This window comes from Pelobates fuscus, chromosome 3 (assembly GCF_036172605.1).
Source record: "Pelobates fuscus isolate aPelFus1 chromosome 3, aPelFus1.pri, whole genome shotgun sequence".
Taxonomy (NCBI): Eukaryota; Metazoa; Chordata; class Amphibia; order Anura; family Pelobatidae; genus Pelobates; species Pelobates fuscus.
The window spans coordinates 352,052,578-352,066,148 of record NC_086319.1 but is presented as its reverse complement, the minus strand read 5'-3'; the positions used below and the strand labels follow the sequence as shown (position 1 = coordinate 352,066,148).

The following is a 13,571-nucleotide window of genomic DNA, read 5'->3' as shown; positions in this document are numbered from 1 at the left end:
GATTTTCTTCTTTTATACCCTTTCTTGCCAGCCACGCTGTGGAGTACTTGGACGCGTGTGATGGAGCATTGTCCTGCATGAAAATCATGTTTTTCTTGAAGGATGCAGACTTCTTCCTGTACCACTGCTTGAAGAAGGTGTCTTCCAGAAACTGGCAGTAGGACTGGGAGTTGAGCTTGACTCCATCCTCAACCCGAAAAGGCCCCACAAAAGGCCTCATAAATCACAATGGGGGGGACCTACTGTCCCCCCCCCCACCCATGAGCGTTGGGTGGGGGCCATAAAAATAATGAGGGGGGGGACCTACTGTCCTCCCCTCCCGCCCCCACCCCAGCGCGGTGGGTGGGGCCATAAAAATAATGAGGGGGGGACCTACTGTCCCCCCCCAGCCCCCACCCCTGAGCGGTGGGTGGGGGCCCTAAGAAAAACAATAAGAGGGGGACCTACTGTCCCCCCCCTTGGCCCCCACCCCTGCGCAGTTGGTGGTGGCCATAAATCACAATGGGGGACCTACTGTCCCCCCCGGCCCCCACCCCTGCACGGTGGGTGGGGGCCATAAATCACAATGGGGGGGACCTACTGTCCCCCGCCTGGCCCCCACCCCTGTGCGGTGGGTGGGGGCCCTAAATACTAATAAGGGGGGGACCTAATGTCCTCCCCCCTGGCCCCCACCCCTGAGCGTCGGGTGGGGGCCCTAAAAACAAATGGGGGGCCTAGTCACCCCCTCCCCCCCCCCAAAAAAAAATTATCCCCCTACCTACCCCCCTCACCCTAAAAATAATGAGGGGGGGACCTTTAACTAAGAACCTGTCGAAAAAAAACTTTAAAAAAACTTACCATTCAATGTTTTCTTTCTTCTAAAATCTTCTTCTTTCAGCCCCAAAAAAGGGCAAATAAAAAACCATAATAACCGACGCAATTAAAAAAAATAAAAAAAAATAAACGATTGCAAAAAAAAAAAAAATCATCTTCACCCATGGAGGGCTCCGCGCAGTGCAATTAGGCTAAGAACACTCTGATTGGCTGGTTTAAGCCAATCAGAGTGCTCTTTGTCATTTTACACAGCGTGGGAAAATAAGAACTTTCCCACGCTGTGTAAAATGACACAGAGCACTGTGATTGGATGGCTTGAAATCCATCCAATCACAGTGCTCTTTGTCATTTTACAGAGCGTAGGAAAATTCCAAAGAACTTTCCCACGCTGTGTAAAATGACACAGAGCACTGTGATTGGATGGCTTGAAATCCATCCAATCACAGTGCTCTGTGTCATTTTACACAGCGTGGGAAAGTTCTTTGGAATTTTCCCACGCTGTGTAAAATGACAATGAGCACTCTGATTGGTGGGCTTGAAATCCATCCAATCACAGTGCTCTTTGTCATTTTACAGAGCGTAGGAAAATTCCAAAGAACTTTCCCACGCTGTGTAAAATGACACAGAGCACTGTGATTGGATGGCTTGAAATCCATCCAATCACAGTGCTCTGTGTAATTTTACACAGCGTGGGAAAGTTCTTTGGAATTTTCCCACGCTGTGTAAAATGACAAAGAGCACTCTGATTGGCTTAAACCGGCCAATCAGAGTGTTCTTAGCCTAATTGCAGGGCGTGGCAAGGTTTAATAAGCCTTCCCCACCCTGCAGAGCTCAGTCTGCGCGGAGCCCTCCATGGGTGAAGATGGGAGTTTTTTTTTGCGCTCGTTTTTTTTTTTAATTGCGTCGATTATTATGGTTTTTTATTTGGCCTTTTTTGGGGCTGAAAAAAAGAAGATTTTAGAAGAAAGAAAACATTGAATGTTTTTGTTTTTTTTGACAGGTTCTTTGTTAAAGGTCCCCCCTCATTATTTTTAGGGTGAGGGGGGTAGGTAGGGGATAATTTTTTTTTTTGGGGGGGGGGGGGGGGGTGACTAGGGTCCCCCCCATTTGTATTTAGGGCCCCCACCCACCGCTCAGGGGTGGGGGCCAGGGGGGAGGACATTAGGTCCCCCCTTATTAGTATTTAGGGCCCCCACCCACCGCTCAGGGGTGGGGGCCGGGGGGGGACAGTAGGTTCCCCCCTTATTGTTTTTTTTAGGGTCCCCACCCACCGCTCAGGGGTGGGGGCCAGGGGGGACAGTAGGTCCCCCCCCTTATTGTTTTTTTTAGGGCCCCCACCCGCCGCACAGGGGTGGGGGCCTGGAGGGGAGAACAGTAGGACCCACCTACCTCGTTATCTTTATGGCCCCCACCTGCCGCACAGGGGTGGGGGCCTGGGGGGAGGACAGTAGGTCCCCCCCCTCATTATCTTTATGGCCCCCACCCGCCGCCCAGGTTTGGGGGCCGGGGGGGGGAGAAGAGTAGGTCTCTCTCCCCCCCCCCCTTCAATCACTATTGTGGCCAGAAAGAGTCCCTGTGGGTTTTAAAATTTGCCTGCCTATTGAAGTCTATGGCGGTTCGGCCGGTTCGCGAACATTTGCGGAAATTCGCGACATCACTAAAGATGTCAGTTTAGAAAAAAACTGCCAGGAAATACTATAAGTCCATTTTGCACTTAAAGGGGAGATGTGGAGAACAATCAATCAACCAGGACTAACAGATCAAATAAAAAAATAGAAAACTGCAAAGCAAATATTGGCTGGGAGATGGATACATGATAAAAGATGCATATTCTTTTTGGTTGCAAAAAAGAGCCTCCATACAGTTTTAATATAAATGTACTAGAGGATTATAACTAGATAAAGTGTAGTAGCAGGCTAAAATAATAACAAGGGCAATGGAACCTCATACTTATGGAGAAAGGCTGGAAACATGTTTGCTTTAGAACAAAAGTGTGATATGATAACATTCTATAAATATATACAGGGAGGGTCATCACAAACAGCTCTGTGAAAAACGATTTATTAAAAAGACTTTAAAAAGCGCACAAGGTCATCAATTTACACTCGGATAAAGGAGATTTCGACTACCGCAGTCGAAAGGGTTCTTTGCTGTTAGAACAATACATTATTTATACAAAAAATACATATATTTTTAAAAATGTTTGATTTTTTTTTTCTTTAACAAAATATTAAAAGATATAATTGTCAATATGTTGGCAGCTTATTGGCCGAAACAGAAATCTGACTGCCATTTTGGAGTTAAGAAGACTTTTTTAGGGAGGGGAAAAAGTTGGAAGTCAATTTAAATTAAGTTTTTTACTTTCTTTTGGATCAACATTGTAATTCATATATGAGAACAGATGAACACGATGGACTTGAGTCTTTTTTTTTGTAATTATGTAATACTTTATTGGCTCTACTGTTCCTCAAGACAACACGCAAGTAGATAATTAAAGCAAAACATACAGTACTGTGCAAAAGTTTTAGTCAAGTGTATAAAAAATGCTGCAAAGTAAGAATGCCTTTAAAACTAGAAATAGTTTATTCATTAAATTAACGTAAAAGTTTATTTATAAATATTAACAAACTGTAAAGTGAGTGAAAAAAATCTAAGTACAAATCAATATGTGATGTGGTGGTGTGACCAGTGGCGTAACTACCATGGTCGTAACATGCTGTATTGCCCTATGAGAGTTTGTATGTTCTTTTTTACAGTGAATATCCACGATTATGTAAAGATATACCTTTATTGCGTGTGTTATATATCTTTTTTTTGGTGTCTCAGCTGACTGGTATGTAATCTGGTGTATATATATATATATATATATATATATATATGAGTATTTTTATAAAACATTTTATATTCTGGCTTGACTATGTGATGTATAGAATTCAACACATAATCATTAAATTAGGCATAGTCTCTTTCATATATAAGTTTTTTAACTGCTAAGTCTCAAACACATTTTATTAAAACTTTGACTTAATTAAGAGACAGAGATCTCCATTACATTCATTGTGATATGTATTTGTCTTGTTCTATCTATATCCCCTAAATGTACAGTGTTGAGGTTGTTGGTGCTTTAAAAAAATATTTTATAATTTCAATTACAATTATTTTCTGTTTTGAATTGACACAAAATCATCTGAGCCTCAAAGAACTAATGAATGCAAAGGCAGATCTGTTCTAAGAACAAATCATGTATTGAACTGCTGTCTTGCTAGGCTTACTTTACAATAAACATGTTTCAATAACTTTTATGGTTCCTACCACAATGTAGAGTAAATTCTAGCAGGCTAAATACATGCAAATTTCCTGGCACATTTTGCATGGTATAATCTACACTGACATCAAAAACTCATATTTTCAGTTAATTCCATAAGTAATCAGAAAACTAATTTGTAAGGAATTCTTCCCAGGTTTAGTCGAAGCCTGTAGCTCTAAAATAGGGGTTCACAACCCAGTCCTCAAGTACCCCCTACCAGTCCACGATTTAGGGATTACCCTGTAGTGTGTAAAGTGTTTTTTTTTTCCTTTCTAAAAACACCTAAGACACAACTGGGTAATCCCTAAATCCTGGACTGGTAGGGGGTACATGAGGACTGGGTTGGGAACCCCTGCTCTAAAACACTCAATGGTATCTTTGCTCAGAGAAATGCTCACTCTAAAAGAATCATTGCTTTTTATGAACATAGATATTATCTGACATATTTTCCCAATTGACAAAGACCATAAGAGGTGGGTTTTTTTTCCCATTGTTATTTGTTTTGTTACTGTCACCCCTCTGTTTGCCAGTGATTACTTGTTAATTTACATACATGCTTTGTATTGTTTTGTTTGTACTCTTGTGCTTGACTCACCTTGTCGTGGGTCTGGCTGTCTCATCTGCACTTCCTCCACACAGTCTGCTGGAAACCAACCACTTCGACCCTTCACAGACCCCTCCCAGAATCCACCTTCACCGATACTTAGCACTGTCAAAAGAAACTAAGCATTACTAGTCAGAAGTGTTAACAGAGCTATTGATCAGAGATATATTAGTAATCACTCAAAAACTGGAATAGATGCACAAACCAATCCCAAATACAAAATTTAATAGAAAGTAAAATGTTCAGTGCTCGTTGGTGGAAAAGACAGAATAGGTGGGGGGGAGGGGGTTGCTGTTTAAAGATGTATCTCATAACGGAGGACTCAATGGTTGGAAATGAAAAGAAAAGTGTGGGTGTGTGTATGTAACTGTTTTTGGTACCATGCTTAGAGTAGCCCGACCACATAATGTCCCGTATGATGAGATATGTGTCACTGCACCAGGGTGGAAGTCCTAACTAGGTAATATGCCAGTGTCTGATAGTATCTTAACTCATCACTGGCTCCAAAGAGAGTGGACAAATTATGTATGAAGAGAATAAGCAACAATATGCAGTGCAAAAAATATAAAGAAGAAATGATATGTGGATTAAGTGATATTAATCATATTACAACAACATTTGAGATATAAATGAGAGGAAATCTAATTATGTATGGTACAAATAAGTGTGTACTAAAAAATGTCGGAATAACAGTTGCAACGGGAAGATGGACGACTAGCAGTAACACCACGGTGTAATGGTAAGGTAAGAGGAGACGGTTATGGAGGCCACCAAGAAAAACAATATATATGAAAATCAAGAACTTGATAGGAAAAATAACTGCAGGTTTATCATTGGGTCGATGTACAAAACAGACAACATAGAGTCACAATTATTAAGACAAAATACTAAATGAGGAGCGATCACAGAGGAAACCAACAGAACTGGCCTCAACATTTAGCATTTTAATTCAGAGTAGCACGTGTATTCCTTAAATATATAACAGCCCACGAGGCACTTTGTAAAGGTTAAAAGGGAACAGACATAATTTTGCAGGTAAAAGAGGAAAAATGTTTGTGTATAAATAAAAAAGAGCACATACAGGATGAGGTCAGATGGAAAGTGCAATAGTTTTTCACGCAGGGGAGTACATTAACCCCTTAAGGACACATGACATGTGTGATATGTCACGATTCCCTTTTATTCCAGAAGTTTGGTCCTTAAGGGGTTAAAGGAAGACTGACGCTTCCCTAATTTTTCAATTTTCATGCTTATTTATCCCCTATATTTAACAAACTTTGGCTTGAAAAAAAAGTTTAAGGGACATTCCACTGCCTTAATGCAAAATAAATGGCCAGTTGCCATGTACGTAACCCTCACACGGCTATTTTAACTATTTGCCCACTTGCCCACTGACTGCTAGAGCTGCGAGCATTTCAACAGAATCGCCTGCATGTACCGGTAAATTGATTTTGTGGATATATCTGTTAGCAAAATGTACTTATTTTAAACCAGATACCAGATTGTACCAAATGAAATGACCAAATCCAATTCTATCTGTCTTTAATAATTATAAGAAATGCAAATCATGTTGAAATCCAGACACAGTTTGGTGTTTGGTGAATAATCCTGTTACACGCAGGGACGGACACTCCGAAAAGAAATACAGATGATTGTGGGGGAGATTGGAAGTTTTGAGCAAAGCACCTCAGCCCTCAGCACTATCGGAAAAAATTGTATTTTTCATGTGGGACCATGAAACAAGGCTGGGTTGCATGTGCCAAATACAAATTGAGGTTCCCCTAGTGTGCCTACACTTGAAAATCACTATATTATGAAAAAAGCCGGTCTTGAAAAGCTCTATTTCAACTGAGTGGTTTATGCTGAGTTTGAAAAATGTAAACCATATGTACACAAAACGGGTCCATATATAAAGGTTTTTTTTTTATTATTATTTTAGGGCATTGAATTATAAGAATATTACATATTTTCAATGGTAAATATTGTTTTTGTTTAACACAGGCACTTTTTTTCGTTGTTTAGAAGAGGTTATTTTAGAAGTGTACATTACATGTCTCACAGCATCATTTTATTGGTTATTTCTGGTCTCTAAAATATTTTTGTGCACATTGAGTCGTCGTTTTTTTAGTTTTTTTACATGTGTGCTTACTGAGATTAAGCAAAATATAGTTCTACTGCTTTAACGGGCCATTATATGTGGCGTAAGAAACAAGTACGTTAAAAGTTACAGCATAAACTAAATGATGTTGCAAAATTCTTGATATTTATTTATTCACAGTTATCAATGCTGTCTATCTCCTGCTTTGCTATACAATACTTACATCAGGTTACAAAGGGGAACAATACAAGACAAGTCAGTTTTTTAAAAAATATAAATGATAGAAATGGGCTTGTATCCCTTGCCAAAAGTCTGACAATCAAATTAGCTTTTAGAAAGTCTCATGAGAATAAAATGTAATCTGCTATATTAGAATTACAAAGAAAAAAAGGGCAATAAGAATAAGGGCATATTTCGAAAAACTTTCTGATCTATAGATGACTGGTAAAGCAGAGCAGTTAAAAGAGAAATTCAGTTATAAAACAAAGTGAAGATACTTTATAAATGGAAAAAACAGGTGGTAATTATTTGATCTCTCACTGAGGACACTATTTCAATCGGCCGTAATATAAATCAAGACTTTTTTTATTGGGCGGATAACATAAATATGGGTCACAAGAAACACACATAGTTTTCCCTCGTTGTAAATCAACAACGCAGAGTTTTGCGAGTAGGTAGATAAGGCAGCTACCTACAGGCCCTTGCCTACTAGGGCCGCCTATGCTGACTAGAAAAGATTTTAGACATATTGTGTACCTTTTTTTTTTGCATTAAATATAAATGAATACAGGGCTTAATAAATAATATTCTGGATACCAGTACCAACAATAAAATGGTATGGAATTTATTTTGGTTGTGCTGCTAAATCATGGCTTTAGAGAAGGTAATGGAGATGCCATTATTGAAATAAAAGTACTTAACTTTTTCTAAAGTTTATTTTTTTCACTTAAATGATTTTCAGGAACTTATAAATAATATGTTATATTTGTTATCTTTCAAATTGGTCAGTTGCCTAAACCTGAGGTTTTTACTTTTTTTATATTTTGAAAAGTTGGTGAGTTATGGAGTTGGGTAGACTTGTAAAAAGAAACAGGATATACTGGACTATATAATCTTAAAGGACCACTATAGGCACCCAGACCACTTCAGCTTAATGAAGTGGTCTGGGTGCCAGGTCCCTCTAGGATTAACCCTGCCTGCTGTAAACAAAGCAGTTTCAGAGAAACTGCTATGTTTACTATAGGGTTAATCTAACAATCTAACCTCTAGTGGCTGTCTCATTGACAGCCGCTAGAGGCGCTTCCATGCTTCTCACTGTGATTTTCAGTGAGAAGACGCCAGCATCCATAGGAAAGCATTGAGAATGCTTGCGCATTCAGCCGATGACCTCAGAAGAGGGAGGAGAGTACAGCACCGAGGGAGCCCGGCGCTGGAGAAAGGTAAGGGATTAACCCCCTTCCTCCCATTTCAACGCAGCGGGAGTGGGACCCTAGGGAGTGGGACTATAGTGCCAGGAAAACGAGTTTGTAACATTTTAAATGGACAAAGAGGGACACTTGCTTTTTAGGGGTGTGACAAAGGGCAGGGCTGTTCTGACAAATTTGAGATGATTAATTGATAAAAAATGTAACTAAATGTAATTAGGAAAAGGATAATATATCTTTTTTTCAAGGACTTAGTTCTAAACATGTTTTCTGTAGTTTAAAGACACGTTACTGTGATTATTATTGCTGTGGAGCTCTGGTATTTGTTCACACATCAACAATATGGGGCTCCTACAATAGAGGGAAATTAGGATAGAAAAAGGGAATGAGAATTTGAATCCAAAATAGGGACTGTAACTCCTAAATAGGGACAATTGGGACTATACAAACATTCACAAATTAATTTAATTATTGCCTAGAAATACGACTGGCATTTTGGGGTGAATGTACAATTTGAAATTTTCTTTCTGGACATTGCTTAAAGGTGGGCAAGGTTGATTGCATTTCTTTGTGAGCAAGGGTAAATGTAAAGTACTCTCTCAATTTAAACCATGTTACTAGTTCTGTTGTACTAACACTGTAGTAACATTTGTTCTTAAACAAAAAGAAAATAGTGAGTATTAGTCAAACGTACTAACACAGAAAACAGGTAATTTGGTTCCAAAAATATAACTGTCAAATTGAAAATCTATCACAAATTAGCATCTTTGTAAAACAGCAAATTACACTACACTAAAGGCCGAGAGTAATTGTAAATATAATTATACAACATTTCAATGGTTGATTTAATTTACATAAATGACATTTTTGTAAAATCATCATCAAACTGTGTTTGATTAATTGTAAAAAAAAAACTCATAAATTTCAGTTTCATATGTGACAATAACCTGGAAAATCAAACAGTGGGTGTTCAAAAAAAATCTAATTGCAAAGGGGTAATTAATTATAAGTAAATGGTGGTTTTATTGTATAAATATTATTTCTATTATAATAATAGTATACCTGAAAATATGGAACTAACATTGATCAAAATAAATCTTTGCTAATGTTTAACCCCTATTCTGGTGCTGTGTCTGCAAATACTCATTGACTATGACTGACACAGCAAATGATCAGTCTATTGTAAAAAAGTCATTACTTTTATTAAGTTGAAGCTTTAAAACACAGTCAAAGAGTGATAGCACCAGTGATCATATGAATTCCAGGAAGCTATACCAGATGTTTTTTTAAAGGGACACTATAGTCACCAGAACAACTACAGCTTAAAGTAGTTGTTCTGGTGAGTATAAGAGCTCCCTTCAGGCATTTTCATGTAAACACTGCCTTTTCAGAGAGAAGGCAGTGTTTACATTGCCCCTAAGGACACCTCCAAGTGGCCACTCCTTAGATGGCCACTGAAGGGGTTTCCTGGCTCAGGGTTGCACAGTAGGCAGCCCTGCCGTTCAGCGTCCCACGCTCTACATAGAGACGCTTAATTTTTCTCATAGAGATGTATTTATTCAATGCATCTCTATGAGGAGGTGCTGATTGGCCAAAGTGGCGTTTGGCCCTGCCCCTTGCCGATTAGCCAATCCAATGCTTTCACCATTGGAAAGCATTAGATTGGCTAAAATTCGGCAATTTTGATGATGTCACCAAAGGGGGCAGGGCCAGCCCCGGCGGACCTGTGGAGATCTGAAAATAAGGTGAGTTTTAACCCATTCTGAGGGGGCTAAAAAGGGAAAAGTCACCTAAATGGTGGGTTTTCACTATAGGGTCAGAAATACACTTTTTAGCGCTGCACCTATATCAAGTGTTGGTTTGATGTTTTTCACATTCTGAACTCACTGCTTGGTATTCTGTGTTTTCTTGGTTTCAATATTATAGTGGTTTTGGAGTATCCACTAAAAGTGCATATAGCAGCTATACTGAATACATTTGCACCAAATAAGTGTTAAGCGCCTTATAGCCACACCTTCTCTGTATCTTTCTCTCAGAAATATATGTTTGTGTTCCTGACCCTATAGTGATCCTTTAACTGTGTCAAACAATCCAAACTCATTTTGTGGATGTAAAACTTTGTTAGAATTCTATAGGAAATGTCAGGATTTCATTTGCTTACAAACTGCCATAATCTTTTGTAAAAGCTTTATCAGTAAATTAAACTAACATTAAAACATGTAACCACTTTGCTACGTTCAAGATTAAAATGCAACTTAAATATTATTATTGGACTTTACAGACTGAAAATTCTACAGTTAAGGTTTTTGAACACTTTCTGATCACTCAGTTTGTGACTAGTAGTTTTTCCTTATATATATATATATATATATATATATATATTGTTTTTTCCAATTTGACAATTTTTATGTTTCACGATAAAAGAGCAAATTGAGTTGGGTTTTCTGTATATTTTGACCCGTCGAAAAGTTTTGTTTTGTTTTACAGGTCTCACAAAATAATTTTTTTGTCAGTTATTTTTATAGACTTCTGATGTCGCAGTGGCATAACCTTGACTTTATTCATACTAAGCTACATTTTGCCACACTTGATTAATTACATTAGGAAGAGATAGAAAAAAATATATATAGTATACTTTGCTACTAATATATATTCAATATATTCAGATCCTTGTTTCCAGGCTAACAGCTCAAACGAAAAAGGGCCAGGTTCACATAAACTATAAATGAGGTTATGTAGTAGACTGGATCTATAGGTGGAAATAAGAGACATGCTTACTATATTGTAAATCTCATGGGACAAGAGTTTTGAAATTGGTGAATTTATCTGAAAGTCTAGCTAAGGAACAAGCTGAGGGAGAGACTCGCTAGGTAGTGATGGAGTCAAGGATCACGTTAGAATGCTTCAGAGATAAGAGCTAAGTCAGGAAAAGTACTGTGAGGCAAGTAAGATTGGAAACGATTGGTTGAAATCTTAGATCATGAACATCTGGAAGAAACATCTTGGAAAATATTAATCAGCAAGAGCTTAGATGTAAGAGAGAAGAATTGTGCAAGGCTTTGTGACTTAGAAATATCTTAAAGGGGAACCGTCACTTTATCAATACACAATGCTTAATTGCCCAGAACTGCCCAGAGCACTGTTTGTTTCTGCTTGCCTCTGTAGCACACCTCAATAAATAGCTTAACGGTGTTTACTGGGGTGAATAAAAATAACTGTACCTATCAAGAAGAGAAGATGGGGATCCAATAAATTTAGTGCAATCTCGATCAGAAGAAAATAAATACTAAGTGATGAATATGAAAAAGATAGCGTTATTTTGTAGGTAGATAAATCATTTGGGTATAAAAGATGATGATGAGATGATTGCAAGAAAGATGAGATAAGGGAGTTAGAATAGTTTTTTTCACTAATCACATAGAAATATGCAGAATATTAAAAGTAAATAGAAAGGATTGAAATGTAATTAAAGGAACACTATAGGGTCTGGAACACAAACACGTAGTCCTGACCCTATAGTGTTTAACCCACCATTTAGGTGGCTTGCCCCCCCTCCCCCTTTGCCCCCCTATAAAAGTTTTAAACGTACCTTATTTCTGCCGATGTTGGCTCCTCCCCCTTTGTGACATCATCAACATGGCCAGTTTTTTTCCAATGCAATGCCTTCCCATAGGGAAAGCATTGGATTGGCTAAAATCGGCTCAGGACGGGGCCTAATGTCGTTTTGGCCAATCAGTACATCCTCATAGAGATGTATTGAATCAATGCATCTCTATGAGGAAAATTCAGCATCTCCATACAGAGCATGGGGACGCTGAACATCAGGGCTGCTCTTTCGGCAGCACTGACCCAGGAAGCACCTCCAGTGGCCAGCTGCGGAGTGGCCACTTGGAGGTGTCCCTAGAGGCCATGTAAAGGCAGTGTTTGCATGACAAAAAGCCTGAATTGAACTATTATACTCACCAGAACAGCTGTAGTTGTTCTGGTGACTATAGTGATCCTTTAATAGCATAGGTAAGATTGGGTAATGGGATAGAAGTGGACAACAGATATTTTTAGGACAAATGGTGTTAAATGTGTTGGATTCATAAAAGAAACAATGTAAAGAGCGATATATATATTAAGGTATTGGATAGGTATAACCACCCAGTCAGCCAAGCATCAAAACTGCCACATTATTAAATTACTGCATTCAGGATGGTATAATGAAAAAACATCCAAGCACACTCTAAAGATCAACAAGACATTTGTATTTATACTTTCATAGATATTAATGTGAAAGTTAGAAGTTAAAGTCTGTTTATCTGACATATTTGATCTTCTATGATATTTGGGAGCCATGCTATGAGAAGTACAGGAACATTGGGGTAACAGATGACCATCTTATACCAAATCTTGGGGACTTAGAAACATGCAAATGAACCAGAGGAAGACAATAATATGCCTTATTTCAAGGATCCTTTTCATGGAATAATACAATACAAAATAAGTTTTAAAACGAAACACAATTTAAAGAAATATTAGATGGATTAGAGATTCTTAAACAGAACAATCACCAAAAATTGACGTTTTAGTTCAGTGGGAATGAATGAATAAATAAATGGAAGAACAAGAAAAAAGAGTGAAGACTGAGAATCAGAAGATTGAAAGGAAGTGTTAAAAATGTATGAAAGAGAGTGAAAATGAGATGGGCGTCCCAGGAAATGCGGTATTGTGACTGATATTTGCACTTGTTCTCCCTATGTGCTGGTACTTCACTACATGATTTATTGACCAACATGGCTGCATTGGCAGAAAATAGTCTCTACTGACAGTCCTAACTACAGTTATATATTGGTCTAGCAGTCATTTAGAGTTAGGTTTTTTTTTACCTTGGTTTTAGACCTCGAAGAATTTACACGATTGGCGTTCCTTATATGCGGAAAGCTGGTCTGAACCTTCTGTTTAATACAGGTAAGTATAATCTGTCTATTTTAATGTTGGACTCTGGCTTTATTCATTAATCTAACATGTCCATAAGTGGACACGAGTATGGAATGGTGGAAATGTCATATTTACAAGAGATGTATTATAACACAAAATATGTAGGTGTGCAAAAGCAGCTTTACTCTCCAAACTCGTATTTAATTTTGATGATGGACTTACTACATGCCTCTTTTATCCTTTTAGTAACATCCTTGTTCATTCATTAAATAGACATGCTCTATTAATGTGAGAAATGTGGAAGCGATGGTTTTAACTGTATATCTAAAAAGAAGGTCATATCAGGTCTGTGCAGTTGTATAACATAACTTGTTCCCAGTGGTCTGGCAATGACTGTATTGT

At 38.3% G+C, this 13,571-nt stretch overlaps 1 protein-coding gene across 2 annotated transcripts in view; it reads right to left on the bottom strand.

The window, feature by feature from the left end:
• The window catches only part of SHANK3 (SH3 and multiple ankyrin repeat domains 3), a 334,590-nt gene that overhangs the window by 70,247 nt on the left and 250,772 nt on the right, over positions 1–13,571 (bottom strand). For both annotated transcript variants that reach the window (XM_063449167.1, XM_063449168.1), the window contains one exon: positions 4,716–4,829. In XM_063449167.1, coding sequence (XP_063305237.1) covers positions 4,716–4,829 — 114 coding nt within the window. The remainder of the gene's footprint in view (positions 1–4,715; positions 4,830–13,571) is intronic.